The sequence below is a fragment of the Phallusia mammillata genome, chromosome 3 (genome assembly GCF_965637545.1).
Source record: "Phallusia mammillata chromosome 3, kaPhaMamm4.hap1.1, whole genome shotgun sequence".
NCBI lineage: Eukaryota > Metazoa > Chordata > Ascidiacea > Phlebobranchia > Ascidiidae > Phallusia > Phallusia mammillata.
The window spans coordinates 12,886,925-12,905,304 of NC_137254.1; the positions used below are offsets into that span (position 1 = coordinate 12,886,925).

Below are 18,380 nucleotides of genomic sequence, written 5' to 3' on the forward strand. Positions count from 1 at the left end.
ATGTCCCAGCGGATGCAGAATCCGTCCCTACTTTCTTTTGTTGTGGTGTTGAACTCCCATGGAAACCAGGACCTTTTCATAATTACAGAGAATCTCTGCAAATTGCTTCTGTCGATAATGTTCTTTGAAGCCTTAAATAGTTTCACCGCCAAAGCAGCACTCGTATCCGTGGTATTTTTTGTAGCGACCCCCTTTTTTCTTTCGCTCTGTTGTCAAAGAATTTGGAACATCGGGATGCTTCTTTCGGTGGTTAGTGACATTAACATAAGTTTGATTGCATTCCGGCACAGGGCACAATCTCTTACGTCGTTTACCTGCTACGTGCTTTTGTTTTGCTGCAAAACAAGTTAAGATTTGAAATTATTGAAGTACGAATGAACATGTTTTCATGTAAGTGATACAATCATAATCATGACACCAAAAACAAATATATTTAATTTCATGTGGAGTGAATGGAATTCGACGACTAATATTAAATTGTGTATTTGGTAGATAAAACTAATGTGAGTAAAACCATAATCTAGTCTACCTTGTAAGATTATTTAAAGCTGAGTACTGCTAAAGTTACGATGAAAGTGATTGAACCACATTCTGACCGACAATTCATCAATGTTTGCAGTACTCAGTGACGAACATTTGGGACTTGTTCGTCAAAAATTTTTAAACATGTTACTATGAACTTGACAGTGTAACATTGTAAAACAACCAGGTAACCAGCAGCCTGTTTACATGGTCGGATTGGATTTAAGTCGAGCAGACTCATAATGAAGTCATATGCACTTTTTAAATCCGCTAAAACATGGTATTTATACAGATGTCTTCTTGTGTCTTGCAAATTTGTGCAGATTTCTTGCAGTTCCAGTTAAACATTATTTAATACACTTATTATCTTATTCAAATAGAATTTTTTCGCCCTATTTTTTATTAAAAAGGGAAAAATGCCGTTTAGGGCGGAAATTATACTTATTATATATTGCTAAAGAATAAAAAATAAGTATACTAAAACTTATCTGTAAGATTGTGGTAGGAATTTTAAGTAAAAATATCCAGGGGGTGCTGCAGCACCCTAGCACGAGTCCGCCCCAGTCTTATCATCAACAAAACTTATCTTGAATGTGTCTAATTCCTGCAAAGCGTTTTCTGCATTGGTGAAAAGCAAGATTTGGCCACAAGGAAGACGCCGCTGGTTTCATTTTGTGATTCTTCCACAAGAACCGCAAATGTTAGTTAATTGAGTTTAATAATTAAGTATTTTTGTGAAAAAACTGCAGTGTAGCATTTAGGACTAGATCGTTTTTAGGGGTCCGGGTTCGTTTAGTTTTTTAAAAATGTGTATTTTTGGGTTGATGTTTTGTTCCGGTTCGGTCAAATTATTATCCGGTCCAAATCGGTTTGCGGTTTTTAAACCGGTAAAGATTTTAATTTGTTTAATTTTAATTTTTTCCATGATCTAACTGGCCTTATTAAACTTCAAAAGATTTTTCACCGTGTATTGTTATTTTTGATACGCCCCATAACTGTTAGATGCAAGAAGAGATCTTCTTATTTTTTCCAATATCTAGGGTAGACTTTCCAGTCTGTAATTTATTGGTTTGTTTATCTTCTTCCGCCTTAAAACGGGTTTTCACTCATCGGCACTGTGATTATTCGCTCCGACTTTTTACCTTCCACATCCTTGTAACAAATTGATTTTACTTTATCCTGCTTGGTGCTGGCTGTTTCGCCACTGGTTATAACGCGGTGAATAATTTTACTTGCCACACGAATTGGTTTATTTTCGGCTTGTGCGTTATTAGCACCAAGCATTCCACAAACTTTTGAAATATCTGTGCAGTGCATGAAAACTTTAACGTACATTTCTGGTTGTTTAACTGGATTTCCTGTATATAAAACGACTTGTTTCGGAGCAAGACGATAAACCGGGAGTCCGTTGGTTGGGTAATCAACCGACATTGATAATTTAATTTTCGTATGATTAAAATTTCGTGCAGAAGTTTTCTTTTGCTTTTTACAGCATAGGAGCCTAAATACCTTCACAATTGCATTGCTTAGTTACGGTCTCAATTTCGCTCCTACACCACGGTGGACGGAAACAATTGAAAATCGCGAGTGGTTAAATGCCTACCAACATGTCCGGAGGCTCGAGTGGAGTTCACTGTTCGAAGAAAATCACGAAGAACCAGCGATACCCGAAAAAACTAAAGTACAAAAATGCTCCAGACCACATAAAGACCTTCTTGGTGACGCCATTAAAGTTTATGGTGATATTGCCTTCGCCAAGCTGCGTCAATTAGGAACAAAGGTAATGCAACGGTATCACCAACGATGCAACCTTAATACAAGGATGAAGTGGAGTCTACGCAAGCTGATTCACCTGACATCAAGCCACACAATTGTCATTTGCAAATCGGACAAGGGTGGCAAAATCATAATCATTGACTATGAAGACTACCAACAGGTTATGGAAAAACCGCTCGAAACACACGTCAAGCTGGAATATTCCTCTGAAGTATACTTAGTAAACCTTTCTCGCGCCAAAAATAAGTGTGAAGAAAAAAATCATAAACCTTCACAGAGATAACGTTTTAAGCGACATAATGCTATGGCACACACTCGGAATAAAATGCTAGGGAAATAGCTATCAACATGTTCCTGGTCCCTCGGCTAAGCACTTTTCATGTTGTACACCTTCATACGCCTATCCCTTGTTCAAAACGCACAAGGTAGGTTTGAAGCAACTGGTAGAGATGGGCGTCGGTGAAATGCCTGTTCGGTTGCTGCAGTCGCTGAGTCACACACCCATGTCCAGAATTACAGCGTTCTTAGAATATCTGTTAAAGCCAATAAGTGTCTCATATAACCAAGCCGTTGTTCCTGAGTACTGCCGGGACAGGGACAGCTGTCATTATTTACGTGAACTTTTAAATTGGAAGGACAAGACAACATCAACAATTGAAAAACAACTTGCGGATACGCCTCTGTTTATCGTAACAGCAGATGTCAAATCACTTTACAACAACATGGACCGGTCGCACCTCAGTGCGGCGCTTAAAGACGCGCTTGAAACGGAGAGCAACTTCAGCAAACACAGTATAGAAAACCTTATCGAACTAACATTCTTATGTTTGGAAAATGCCATCCTCAAACACGGAGACAATTTTTACACTAAGAATAAGGGCATCGTAACTGGTGACAACCATTCTGTCTCGCTCGCCAACATTGGCGTTCATTATATTACGGTGCAGGCAGAGTGCTTTATACAAAAGACAGAACTGTTCAGGAGGTTCATTGACGATATGATTTATCTCTGTTTTGGCTACAATATGTTCAGAACAACTATTAGGGGTATCGAGAGCGTGTTTGCCACTCACGGTTTGGAAATAACACACAACTACATAACAACCGCCCAAACCGAGGGGCATATTCCATTTCTGGATGTGAACCACGTCATAAGCCGACAGAATAAATTTAAATTCAAAACAACAGACTACGTCAAAGACACCGCAACCGGCCGACGATTTTTAAACGGATGGTCCCACCACCCTCCTTCCGTTTTTAAGTCCATTGTACATGGGGAGTCAAAACGACTACGGCGCTTAAGCGAACGGGACGATGATTTCAGAGCCAGTCTTTGCAAATTGCGTATCAAAAGGCTCTGAATGTTTGGGCAACGAGCTTCCAATCACTACTCCAACCTACCGCAATAGACCGAAGTTTGGTAAAAAATATCACAACAACATGCAAACGACCACCAACACTCGGAAACCTTCTTACCTGCTACAGGCGGCTAGCGCAAGTGGGGGAAAACAGTTCCATGCCTGGGGGTTCATCTGCACCTTGTGGACACTTTGGAAATCACAAAGTAATGGTTGACTATACCACTAACATACAAAGCAAAAAGGGTGTAACAAACTTACGGCAAACACTCACATGCCGCAACTATGGCATATATGCTGCCACCTGCACAATATGCCATAAGCAGTATGTCGGTCAAACGAAAATTAAGTTTTCAGTACGTTGGACGGGACCAGGGGCGGATCTAGAAAAAAAATTAGGGGGGACGTCGGTCGGTTACTATTTTGCCATGCTTTTACATGCCATCCTGTCGTCACGCCAAACTGCTCCACTGTCTTATTGTTGTTCACCGTTACCCTTGCCCTAATAAACAATGCAGGTGGCAGAAACGTGCAACCGCTAGCCGAAGCGTCGCAGTACCGGTTCCGTTTGCCGCAGTGTGACCTAATTTTTTCAACAAATCACAAACATTTTCCAACGAAAATCTTTAAAGTACACAACTGGTACAATAAATAGTGTAAATCATATTTCTGTGTTTAATACTACTGAGACTTCATTCGGCTTGATTTTTTAGTTTATGTGTGGCAAGTTTGTTACTTACATTTACGTGATTGTTAAATATTGACTTGAATAAAATTTCAAATTCTATGTATTTTCGATGGAAAATGTAAACACGCAAATGTAAAATCTTAACTCAGTAACGCCTAAAATGCCGTGTCAAACTTGAACACCTCAAGAAATGTGCATTTGGAACTCTGAGATGATACGCCATTACTTTCAGCAGATTTATAATTTTATAATTAATTATAATTATTCCATCACAGTGATATTGAAAGAAAACAATAAGCTTTATGACGCAACAGTTACAATAAGGTGGGGAAAAGTCATTGTAGCTTGGCAGATTTTGTGGCCAGAATAAGTATTTATTGGAAAAATGTATGCTATATTGATAAAGTTAGAAGAGTGCAGCTATAAATTTAAATAACGTAATGACATAGTTTTTCCAGCACATTTAGCATCTGCTACTAGATTATTGTGTAATAGCTGATTTAGCAGTTTTTGTTTTTTTACTAAGCACAGTGTTTAATACAGAAACTTGCAATTACGTCGGCGAATACAATAGTAAAACCAGTTGTCACATAGAAAGAATTTGTACATGTTGTTTTACAGAGTTACAGTAGGCATAAAAAAGAAACATGAGGCAGTCAAGTTTACAGTCTTTTTTCAAGAGTAATCAGGCCTCTTCCACCCCACAGCATACACCATCAGACAGCGAGCCAGTCGACCGTAATGAGGCAGTATCGTCTTCATCTAGCCACAGCACTCAAAAAGCTTCTGTCTCTTCCACAGCGACCGAGTCTCACTTCTCATTAAATCTATTGGATCCGACATTGGCCAACTACCGTAATTTTCCGTGTATAATGCGCAAAATTTAATTAATTTATTGTCCTAAAATCTAGGGTGCGCATTATGCATGGGTACAACAGTTTTTGAAGAAAATCTGCCTCGAAATAAAACTTGAAATCAGACCTTTCTTCTTGTTTGTTGTCTATCGCGCATCACATTTAGCCATCCTGCCCAACACACTTGGTCAGTAAATTTCATAATCGACGACACATCGTTTGATGCGATGGTGCAATCTTTGATGGTGTGTTATTGTCAAATACTGCACACTGCCCATTTAGCGACAACGTGAATGGGATGATATCATTGGCGATATGCAACGGATGGAACTAAAATTTTGTATATATGTTTCAATTTAATTATTCTGATTTTTAGGTATTTTAATCTAAAACATATTAAACTTCATTTGTGTTTTAAAAATAAAAATGTTCTCTGCAAGTATTAAGATCGGTTCCGCTTGAACGCGACCAGTAAGATCTCGTTTGTTGTCACGATGTACCCTGCACAAATCCTAAACATTTTTCGCTATCGAGTTTGCGAGCGCATGCGCAGTGATACTGACCGGCAGAATAACACCCGGTTGTTTCAAAAGATTATCTTTTTTCTGAAATAATTTTACGTAAAACTTTGGATGCGTATTATACATGGGTACAAGCTTTTTTCCAGCATCGACATGCCATTTTTAGGGTGCGTATTATGCACGGGGGCGCACTATACTTGGAAAATTACGGTAGCCACAGCTCCACACCCGCCTCATGCTGAGATAAAGCTTCAGGTACTTAGTAACCCGTGGGTCCCCCCTGAAGGCTACACGTTTCCAACATTTACTCGTGTCGTGAACGGAAAGATGCGCAAACAAAGCATTGTTCGTGAATGGTTCCAAAAGTTTCCGTGGCTGTCATACAGTGCAGCAAAACAAGGCCTGTTTTGTCGACAATGTGTCCTTTTTGCCCCAGTCAGCGTGCGTGGATCAAGGCTTGGCAATCTTGATCGTGACCCATATGGCGTGTAAGCAACGCAGATAACAAAACGAATTGTAAATCTTGAAAAGCATTCGCTGGAGTCGTATCATATTGACGCGGACGGAAAAGCTTGCGACTTCATTCGAATGTATACCTCAAACCGTGGAGATGTGGTCAACCAAATGACTGCTCACTCTAGTGAACTTGAAGCGTTACGCAATCAATTCTCAAAGTCTGTCGTTGCCACTATTAAGCTGTGCGGAAGACGGGGCTTACCGTTACGTGGACATCGGGATGATGGTCGTTTGAATTCGTCTGATTGCTGGGTTCCATGCTGACGCTGGTGATTTTGCTGTAAAGCAATATCCAAAAAGGGATCCATCTAATGCAACGTACACCAGCAAAACGATTCAAAATCAACTGATTGGACTATGTGGCAACTACATACGAGCTACTTTAGTTAGCGACATAAATCAATCCTTTTATTTTCCCTCCTTGCTGACGAAACTACAGATGTCGCAGGTAATGAGCAGTTGTCTATCACTGTACGATATCCCCAAAACAAGTCCGTTAATCCGCTTCGACCTGATTGGTGCATTAAAGAGGTTTTCCTTGGTTTTGTTCAAGTAGAGGATCTGTCAGGGGAGAGTTTAGCGCGAACTCTTATCGAATCACTTGTTCGCTGGGGTATTCAGATCAGCGGTTTGCGCGGTCAGGGGCACGACGGCGCTGCCAACATGTCGGGACGATTTCGTGGCGTCCAGTCGTACATTCTGCAAAATCATCCGCTTGCTTTTTACACCCATTGTGCATCACATTGTCTGAATCTGGTTTTAATGCACTCTTGTGAAGTGAAAGATATTCGGAGAGCCTTGAAGGTTCTATCCGACGTGATCAACTTCTTTCGTTCCTCACCTAAACGGCAAACTATTTTAGAAGCTGCCGTTAAAAATCATTTTCGTGGTGATACTACAACCAATGCCACCAAATTAACAAAGTTGTGCCAAACCAGATGGGTGGAGTTTTGAAGTTTTTGTTGTTGTACCCGTGTATTTTGCAAGCGCTTCTGCAAGTAGAAGAATTCCTCAATAACAGTGTGTCGTCACAAGCCGAAACGCTTCGACGACAGATCACTTCATTTTCATTTTTGGTCACAATACAAACACTAAAGTTAGCCACCGAAACTCTGCTTGCCTTGACAAAGGCTTTGCAGAAAGAAAAAATGGATGTGGTCTCAGCAAGCGAAGAACTGCGTGAAGTGAAATCAGTTTTGCAGAATTTACATCTCGGGCAATTTGAGCAAGTGTTTGAAAAAGCAAAGTATCTAGCCCACCAGCACAATGTTCCCGTCCGTTCCCATCGTTTCGGTGCTAGCGAGAATGAAGAAGATATATAATCCAGCACTTTTACAACAATATGTTTGTACCCTTTGTATCTTCGTTAATAGAAGGCGTGGATGCACGTTTTAGTACGATGTTTCGAACTGCTGCAAAAATTAACCAATTATTGCCGATATTATTACGTAAGTGTAATTAAGTAAGAGTATAATAGCCTACCAGTTAAGATGGCAGGTATAAACGTAAGATATTTGTTAAGCACTTACCCGTTTGTTTCTGTGTACTTTTTAAGTTTTGTTATTCTTTCCATCTAGATGGGACAGATTGCGATGTCGAAAAATTTCAAGAGGTTGCCAGGCTGTATGCCAATGACATAAAGCCTGAAGACTTTTTGCTTGAGTTGCCCAGGTGGTATCGCAAATGGAACTCAGTGGAAATGACATCAATTGCTGAATTGCCATCTAATTTTCTGACGACGCTTAACAGGTGCAGTCCACTCCTTTTCCCCAACATCTTTAAGTTACTGAAGGTTGGTTTGTAAAAGAGTTTATGTCCAAATATTGAAGAAGTATTATTTGTTATATAAAACAAAACGTCTTTTGCAGATATTTTGGACACTTCCTGTGACTACAGCCACGGTTGAAAGATCCTTTTCAAATCTTCGTCGCCTTAAAATCTATCTAAGAAATACGTTGGTCCAGGATCGTTTAAATGGACTTGCGCTGTTGAACATCCATAATGACATCCACATTCCTGATGAAGCCATTGTGGACGAATTTCTGAGAAAAAAACGTCGAAAACTAAAAGCCTTACTTAATCAAACCGAAGCATACTATAAACTTGTGTTGTGTATAAAGTTTGCGTTTCTTTTTCTGTAACGTTTTCCTGTTTACCTGCTGCAAATAAACAACGAACCATTCTTACTCTTTTTACTTTCTTAAATAGACAGATTGTTCAAGTAGTTCCATGCGTCTGGGCACCAACTGAACTAAAACTGCTTGAACGCAGTTGCATCATGCAATCACGCTTTGACACGTAACAACAAGATAATTGTTGTGGTCAACAAAGCATTATGTGACAGATCTGTGAGTTCTTGTGGGGGCGTCAAAATAGCTATTTGTGGCTTGAAAGCAATTTCAAGGTCGTTATCACGTAAAAATACACAGGTAAAATTCTTCGAACGACGTATATCGATTGGGATTAGTGCGCACAAGCTACTTATTTTTTTTCCTGAGTGGGGTGTCCAAACACCAAACACCCCCGTCTGGATCCGCCCATGGACGGGACACAGATCTATGTGGAATTCATTCAAACCGGGTGATTATAATGAAAAGGCAGCCCTTTGTCAGCACTATGCCACAGAGCATAGCACCAATGCCCGTGACCCTATCAGCACGTGTTTTCGGGTGCAGTTTTTGGAGCAGCCACCTATCCATCTACTGGACATCTATGAAAGTAAGTGGGCAAGCAAGAATGGAGCTGAAATAAACACACAAAAAATGTTTTTACCCTACATTAAATAACATTTCATTCTTTTATTCCTACGCGCATTTTGTCCGTTCATTTTTTACCAGTGTTTCCGCCATTGTTGTTTACAACGCTTCTGCAGTCCTTATCTACCTTCTTTTGCCCCGCGCCACAGATTGAGCGTTTTTCATTTTCTTTACGTCTTTACTACTGCGTGTGTGCGTATTTGGCCGCGCCATCAGCAGGTCCCAGTTCTACCTTACTGTCAGCAGGTTTTAACGCAGGTTTTTACGTTTGTTGTGCTTTGCAGTTTAACTTGCATACGATTTTTAGCGCTGTTTTGTTTTTAGATACTGACGATGCCTATTACTTAGGTGAAATATATATGTCCAATAAAACGGTGGACGACTTCAGACTTGTCAGTTTTCAGTCTGCCAGTGTCAATTTCTTGCGTTTTTTTTTTATTACAGAATTAGAGATCGTTGTTTTCCCAAAGTGTAATTTGCAGTAATAACATTTAATCGGTTATTTATTTTTACCATTAGGTCGTTTTGAGAAGTAATAACCCTTATTTGTATTTCCTGCAAGTTTCATTGAAATCCGTTGGGATTTGACCCCAAAATTTGGGCGTCAAACGTAAACTGCGACATTTTTACGTAATTTTATAAAATAAGTTGCATTTTTTGGCGCATATCATCAGATTTTCAGAACCATAAGGCTTTTCGGACGTTTATTGAAGCATACAAGTAATACTTAGAAACAGAAATCTGTCACATCAACCAAAACTAGAGTAATTCTGTAAACCTTTTTTCAGTTTAACAACTTACTCTGTGTTGATTGCGAACTAACATTTTCACCCACCACTATTTTACAAAATCACAACAAAAACTGGCATCAGTTTTTTAACCTAGGTCTAAACTTACAAGAATTATTTTTGGAAAGCGACAAAAAACGCGTCTATCCCACCTAGCTAACCTTGCGACCATCAGTATAGAATAGATGTATCGCTACCAAAGAAGAAGCTCGAAGACCCTTGCGAGTGGGAGTATAGTAACAAAGAAGAAGATCGAAGCTTATTAGAGGACCTAGTAATGCCAGCACAGTGGCAAAGCGATGCGCGAAGATGTATACATAGGGGTTGTAACGCTCAATGCCTGTGTGAAATAGATAATATCACAGAGACTGATGATTCAACCAACGCCCCGACGATCTCCTAATGAAAATCATAAACGAGACCGGCATAAATTTGGACGAAGTGGCACAGCAACACTAAAATATATACTCTGCGGTGTTGGTGCCACAACTTGTAAATATGTTATCGTTGGATTTTGAGTTATTGTTTATTTTACACTACTAACAAATAAAAAAGAAAAACATTCAAAAGAGAATATGGTAGAAACAATAAAAATAAATTTAAGGTACAATAACAAATAAATGCAGTCACGAGTAGAGCATGGACACGAGCTTCCAGGCTGGTCATGTAATGACCTAGCCCAGACATGGGCAAACTACGGCCCGCGATGTCTTAAATCTGGCCCGCGAGATGTTTGTGTAAACTAGTGCATCATAAACTAATCAATTAATTTCTTTTAACGTTTATAATGCTACAATAAGACAAACTTCAACCCACACGCATTAATACGTATTGTTAGAGCTTCTTTTATTGTTTCGTCACAGCACATGCATTGTGAATGATTTGTTTGTTCCAACACCTAACAGGACCTCTGTTCTAGTCTAGCAAGGTTGCTTAACTTTAAAAGAATTCAGCTAGAGCACAACCTGCAGTCGTAGGGCCGCGGACGCTCTTTTACGAGGCCGCGCAAATGTTTGTTAAAATGTAGTTAAAGGCGGCAGTACACGCGCACCGTGGATTTTTAGCTCTGTTTGAAGCAAATATGGAATTAGTGCAAAAAAGTATTGTAATCACATTGTAATTTTGTAACTCGTAGTTGCAGAACTGAGCTAAATCATATTAGAAAAACGAAAAATGAGTGTATCAAAAATACGAAAAGTCGATACAGAGAGCAGGGCATTCAAATCAGAATGGACGGCGAAATATTTTTTTACAGATGTTGGATCAACTGCTGTTTGTCTGATATGCCAAAAAAACGTTGCGGTGTTGAAGGAGTACAACATCCGCCGCCATTATAATGCCAACCATCCTAATTATCTTAGCAGTCATTCCAATGAACAGCGAAAAACTACTGCCCAGAAATTAGCCAAAAATTTTCGTCTCCAGCAAAATTCTCTGTTTCAGCAAAGTGCAACTCAGGCGTCATTAATGAAGGTAAGCTTTTTGTTGGCTTTCAAGTTAGCAAAAGCAAGCAAGTCATTCTCCGACGGAGAATTTTTAAAAGAGTGCATGGTAGAAACAGCAGGTCTTTTGTGCCCGGATACTAAAAGCAAATATGAACAAATTAGCTTATCACGAAGGACAGTAACTCGTCGTGTAGAATTGATTGACGAGCACTTGGCCAGCAAATTGAGAAGAGTAGCAAATTCATTTTTGTTTTATTCATTAGCACTGGATGAAAGCAATGATATAAAAGACACCGCTCAGCTTTTGATTTTTATCCGAGGAATTAATGACAAATTCGAGATAACAGAAGAGTTTTTGGCGATGGAATCGATAAAGGGGCAAACACGAGGAGAAGACTTGTTTAACAAAGTGTCTGGTGTTATTGAAAGACAAAAACTACCTTGGAGCAAACTTGTGAATGTCACTACAGATGGATCGCCAAACTTGACAGGAAAAAACGTCGGGCTGTTAAAAAGACTACAGGATAAGATGAAAGAGGAAAATACAGAGCTGGATATAACTTTTTTGCACTGCATTATCCACCAGGAGGCTCTATGTAAGTCTGTATTGCGGCTTGATCATGTGGTTAAGCCAGTGGTTAAACTTATCAACTACATAAAAGCAAAAGGTCTTCATCATCGTCAGTTTATCAAGTTTCTCAAGGAAATCGATTCTGATCACCAAGATTTACTTTACCATTCTCGTGTGCGCTGGTTAAGTTTGGGGAAAGCATGTAAACGCGTTTGGGAACTGAAAGACGCGATTAGCTCTTTTTTGGAATTAATCGAAAAAAACTGAAGATTTTCCTGAACTAAAAGACAGAGATTGGTTGTGTGATTTTGCTTTTGCTGGGGACATACTTTCACACATGAATGAGCTGAACACAAAGCTGCAAGGGAAAGATAACCTTGCTCACCAATTGTACACAAACGTGAGGGCCTTCAAAGCTAAATTGACTCTATTTTCAGAACAAATATCAAACAGTTCTTTCGTGCATTTTCCCATGCTGGCGTCGACGGAACTGGCCACAAATAATACCATAAAATATAGTAAATTACTTGATGACCTGCATAGAGAATTTTCCCGTCGATTTCTTGATTTTGAAAAACTCCAAAAATCATTTGAGATAGTGTCATCCCCATTTTCACAAACAGCACCACACGAGTTACAGTTGGAATTAATCGACCTTCAATGCGACTATATTATAAAAGAGAATTTCAACGCTATGAAGCTAAACGAGTTTTACGCTTCACTAAATGATGCCAGGTTTCCCAAAATTCGAGAGTTGGCTCAAAGGATGTTAGTTTTGTTTGGGTCCACATATATTTGTGAACAGACGTTTAGCCTAATGAACTTCAACAAATCTAGTCACAGATCTCAGTTAACTGATGCTCACCTTGGATCTGTTTTAAGAATTGCAACAACAAAACTAACCCCAAATTTTGAGGCTTTAGCAAATGATAATGTAATGTAGTTATTTGAGATCTGTGGCTAAACTTGTTTAAGTTCATTAGGCAAAATGTTCATGTAATTTTTCGCAAACAAAAGTATGCATTTCACATGACATGCCGTGCTAGTACAGCAAAAAACGCTTCATAACTTAACATTACGATAGTTTCTTTAAAATAAAGAGGCATGTTTTGTCAATTTACTCTGATCTTTACACAATAGATTATTTTGCAATCTATCTGTGTGTTTTTTTTTGTACGAGGAAGCACGCATTGATTTGTAGCCACTTCGGATGTGTACGTTTATTGGTTTGGTTAGTTTGGAAAATAAACTTCGTGGTGTTACTTTTTGACTCTATACGTCAGTTAGATTTAAAAGGGTATGTACATGAACGTATCATAATATTTTCATCAGCGAGCTGTAAATGTTATTGGGTTTTGTTGGTTGTTACAGTACGTACGGACAAAGGTAAAGAGAGACACTAGCAAAAAACTGTAAACCGCTAAGCGGAACCACGACTTGACTTTGTTATCATGCACAGTGAAGGCAGGATGCGCTGCACCGCCACACACTACGCCAGTTGTAGTTTTACCCCCGTTATAAACATATGTATACTAACACAGTGATTTGGCCCGTCTAACATTTTTGAAAAAAATTCTGGCCCGTTTGTCAAAAAGCGTGCCCACCCCTGACCTAGCCCAACGTCGGAGAGGTGAACGCGGTCGCCCCAAAGCTCCCTGCCGTTACCGATATTGAAATCGAGAAAGCTAAAGCCGTGCTCGATGGCGAAATCGCGTAGCGCCCTGTTGGTCCCAGCATAGACTACTATAACCTGGACTGAACCGTCTAATTCAGGGATGGGAAACCTGCGGCCTATTGGGCCAGCAAGTGCGGCCTACGCGCATTCTTGTTGTTTTGTGCAAAATGTCTGTGGTTAGTCAAACCTAAAGCAACGTAATTGTTTTATCTTATTGCAAACAAAAAATCATTGCCTAAGCATCAACATTGTGCACCAATGCTTCAGTATTACGTCATACATTTTACAACAATCAACATTGTTCTTATCAAAACGTTGAGTAATTCAAGTGAAGTTTAGCATGTTAGCCTGTAACTCCAGTATGGCAAAGAAACTGAAACGAAGTTTAAAGGAAGAAAAAAGGATTTTCAATGAAGAATGGGAATTACAATATTTTCTTGTAAGTACTGGATGCAAAATGACTTGTCTGCTTTGCGATTCCACAATTTTAACAGTTGAAAAATTCAATGCCCAACAGCATTATACCCTTCACAAAGACAATAAGTATGCCATGTTAGAAGGCGAGTCCCGAAAGATAGCGTTGCTGAAACTCAAAGACGGTAGAAAAAAGCAAAAGCAGTTTTTTCAAACTGTGTTTCAACAAGGGAATAAAGCTACAGAAGCCAGCTATAAAGTTGCTTATTTGCTGGGGAGGAAAGGTAAACCATTCATCGATTCAGAACTCATAAAGGAATGTATTTTAGAAGTTGTAAAATGTATAGATCCAGAAAATCTTAACAAATACAAGGAGGTGCCTTTATCAAGGAGGACAAACGCAGATCGCCAGCATGAATTAGCATCTGATGTCACAGATCAGCTGAAAACTATAGTCCAAAAAGAAAATGTATTTTACTCTTTAGCTTTAGATGAGTCGACAGACTCTACCGATTCAGCGCAAGTGTTGTACTTTATTCGTGCTATAACTGGAGATTTTGAACTGTATGAAGAATTGCTAGCTTTGGGCACCCTCAAGGGAAGGACGCGGGGTATAGATGTTTTCAACAACTTCAAAGAGCAATGTCAAAAAGTGGGACTGAATATTAATAATTTGGTAAGTGTTTGCACAGATGGTGCTCCAGCCATGATTGCTAAATAAGAAGGATTTGTTGCATATCTTAAAAGAGAAACAAAAGTTCCAGGTTCACTGATTTCTTTTCATTGCATTTTACATCAGCAAAATCTCTGTGCAAAATCTGCCATTTTGAATGACACTTTGCAAAAAATTGTAGGCATTGAGAACTACATTAGAGCAAATGCTCAGAAGCACCGTCACTTTAGAAACATTCTTGCAATGGATGATGAAGTGAATAGTGTAGATTTGCCTTATCACTCAAAAGTACGCTGGCTGTCACAAGGAAAAGTATTAATTAAAATAATATCCCTACGAAAGCAAATAATTGAGTTTTTCGAAGTAAACAGCAAGAGTTGCGAATTATCGGATACAAACTTCTACCGAGACGTTGCATTTTTATGTGATGTGATGTCAAAACAAAATCAGTTGAACATATCCTTGCAAGGGAGTAATAAGTCTATTTATGAAATGTGGCAAAAGGTTCAGGCTTTTAGAAAAAAGTTGTTGTTTTTTAAGTCTCTTCTGGTTAAATCGAAACTTTCAGAGGAGCATTTCCCCCAGCTTACGAAAGTAATGAGCGAAAATGATAACCTCTCCGGGTCGTTTGAAGAATACGCGTCAGTGTTGGACTCATTAGTGGAAGAATATAACAGAAGATTTAGTGATTTTGAAAAACATAATATCACTCTGCAAATTGCTTTTCAGCCCCATTTAGTAGATGTGTCAATGGCTCCAGAAGAATTACAAATGGAACTTATTGAAATGTCTGAAGATAATATCATAAAATCCCAGTTTGAAAACCGGAACGATCCCATTGATATTTGGAAAAGTGCAATAGAGTATCCTCGTCTTCGTGAATATGCACGTCGGCTCATTTCTTGCTTTTCTACAACATACTGTTGTGAATCGACATTCTCGTACTTGACGCAAATCAAGAATTTACTGAGAACTCAGTTAACCGACGAGCACTTGGAGACTCAATTGATACTAAGAACCACTAAGTTGGAACCTCATATCAAAATGCTTTCTCAAAAGAAGCAAAATCAAAAAAGTCACTAACTTAAAATTTTTGTCAGCCGGTTTTATCACAAAATTACTGATCACTACAGGCAAATACGTAACATCAGTCACTAGCAAGCCTGTAAAGCGATGGAATTTTCGCAAGGCTGACTGGAAACGCTTTTCCCTGATCATCAACGATGAAACGGACATGCTTCCAACACCCAACGACACCAACTTAAATCAAGCGTACCAGGAATTCTGTAAACTTCTCATAGAAGCGGCTAAAAAATGCATCCCACGAGGCTATCGAAAGACCTACACGCCGTGTTGGGACAGCGAATGCGACCGCCTTTACAGCGCCTTTCTTACCGCACCCCCGGGTACCGAGACGGACGCATCAGCCACTTTATTGCTATCCCATCTCAACGAGCAACGTCGACATCGCTGGGCAGAAGCGGTGGAGTACATTGACTTCACACATTCCAGCCGGAAAGCATGGAGTACTATAAATCGACTCACTGGCAGGTCGGCGACTCTGCCGGCAAAATGTCCCATTACCGCGAACGCCATAGCTTCGCAATTGGTCAAAAACGGAACCTTCTCGACATCAACTCGCGAATCATCACGACTCGTGACCAAAGAACTGTCAGCATTGCGGAAGGCCAACGGACCGGACGCCAACCTGTCTGGGGATTTCACCATTGCAGAACTGTCTGTGGCCCTTCAACATCTGAAGTCTGGTAAAGCATCGGGCCCAGATCACCTTTGCCCAGAGTTTTTGCTTCATGCCGGAGCCACGCTAAAGTCCTGGTTGTGCAGCTTTCTTAACACCTGTCTGCGTCAGCTCAAGATTCCGAAAATCTGGAGAAAAGCGACAGTAATCGCTATCCCCAAGCCAAACAAACCTCTGGATGAAGCAAAGAGCTACCGTCCGATATCTCTGCTTTGCACACCATTTAAGATCTTTGAGCGCTTGATTCATGCCCGTGTAGAGCCAGTCATCGACCAACAACTCCCCCAGGAGCAGGCTGGTTTCAGACGCGGAAGATCCACTGTTGATCAAGTCACTCTACTCACACAAGATCTGGAGGAAAACTTCGAAGCTAAAAAGAAGGCTGGTGCTGTTTTTCTAGACCTTACAGCTGCCTACGACACAGTCTGGCACCGCGGCCTTAATTGCAAACTGCTCCGCCTGTTGCCAGACAAGCACATGGTCGATATGATCATGGAGCTGGTCCACAACCGCAGCTTCGCACTCAAGACCAGCAACGGTCTGCAAAGCCGATTACGCCGCCTCAAGAATGGCGTGCCCCAGGGATCTGTTTTGGCTCCGCTACTGTTCAACATATACACTAGCGACATACCCACTACAGTCTCTAAGAAGTATGCCTATGCCGATGACCTGGCTATCATGCATTCCGATAACGATTGGGAACACGTGGAAAAGACTCTCAGCCAGGACATGTCAGTCCTGTCAGGCTACCTTCGGATGTGGCGGCTAAAGCTAAGCGAGACTAAAACGGTTTCAGCGGCCTTTCACCTTAACAACAAGGAGGCCAAACGCAAGTTGTCCGTCCAGACCAATGGGAAAAGTCTGGACTTTAACGCCGCACCAACTTATCTCGGTGTGCAGCTGGATAGGTCACTTACCTACCGCAAACATCTTGAAACGAGCCGCAAAAAAATCACATCACGCGTTGCTCTTATCAGAAGACTGGCAGGCACTGGTTGGGGAGCCAGCGCGGACATTCTCCGTGTGTCTTCCCTAGCCCTTGTTTACGCCCCAGCCGAATACTGCGCTCCTGTGTGGGGCAGAAGCGCCCACACCCATCTTATTGATAAGTGCCTTAACGACGCAATGCGCATCGTCACTGGCTGCCTGCGCCCCACACCAGTGGACTACCTACCCATCCTGGCAGACATCCAGCCGGCTGACCTCCGTCGCAAAGAAGCCACATTACGTCTAGGACGCCGGGCTCTGACGGAACAACATCTTCTCTATCACAAGATCACAGAGCCGGCGCACAGAAAAAAAGATTAACATCAAGGTGGCCTTTCGTACCGGCAGCTCTTGAGCTACTCGGCGACAATAGCACCTCAGACGGAACCGACTGGATGTCCACCAAGTGGAAAAAGAGATGGGAAATCAGCAGCACCCCACTTCACTTCTACTGCCCCGATCCATCGAACAAGCCACCAGGGTTCGGTCTGCCTCGGCGGGCCTGGACCCGTCTGAATAGGCTGAGAACAGGGGTTGGGCGCTTTAGGTCATCCATGTACAAGTGGGGCCTGGCTACTTCTGCGGTATGCGAGTGTGGTATGGAGGAACAGACAGCCGACCACATAATATCACGGTGTCCGATATACAGTCCACCAAGTGGAAAGAGCGGCCTGGCGGCCTTGGATGACGAGACTGTCCGCTGGCTGTCAGACAACTGCCCGGACATTTGAACGGCAATAACAACGTCCAACAGAAAGAAGAAGAAGATCACAAAATTTATATTTTTCAGCCGGTTCTGTTACAAAAAGTCCTTTGACAGTAACCAGTAATGCTGACTGGTTCGTTGATCTCATAAAATTTCGTAAGACGGTTCTATTAAACCGGCGCGAACTGGCTGAATCGCACCACTGCCTTCTTGGCTTGTTGTACTTTTTTTTGGATCTCCATCATAAAACTCCGTTCAAGCTTACATAAAATATTTGGAACTGCTATGTTTTCATTTGTTGTCATACTTTTGTGACGTTACTGATAAATTACGAATCCTGTACAAAAAATAGAAAAAAAGTATTCATTGAA

At 40.8% G+C, this 18,380-nt stretch overlaps 1 protein-coding gene and 1 pseudogene across 1 annotated transcript; both read left to right on the plus strand.

The window, feature by feature from the left end:
- The first annotated feature begins 4,991 nt into the window (after positions 1 to 4,991).
- On the plus strand, positions 4,992 to 8,376 carry LOC145219549 (52 kDa repressor of the inhibitor of the protein kinase-like; annotated as a pseudogene).
- Positions 8,377 to 10,952: 2,576 nt separating this feature from the next.
- LOC145219550 (general transcription factor II-I repeat domain-containing protein 2-like) lies at positions 10,953 to 12,062 on the plus strand. The gene has a single exon (XM_080086899.1). It carries the CDS (start codon positions 10,953 to 10,955, stop codon positions 12,060 to 12,062), a length of 1,110 nt encoding a protein of 369 aa, XP_079943025.1.
- Positions 12,063 to 18,380: the final 6,318 nt, after the last annotated feature.

Bases quoted from the DNA above. Each gene is read 5' to 3' on its own strand.
- LOC145219550 (XM_080086899.1), top strand. From the start codon at position 10,953: ATGAGTGTATCAAAAATACGAAAAGTCGATACAGAGAGCAGGGCATTC.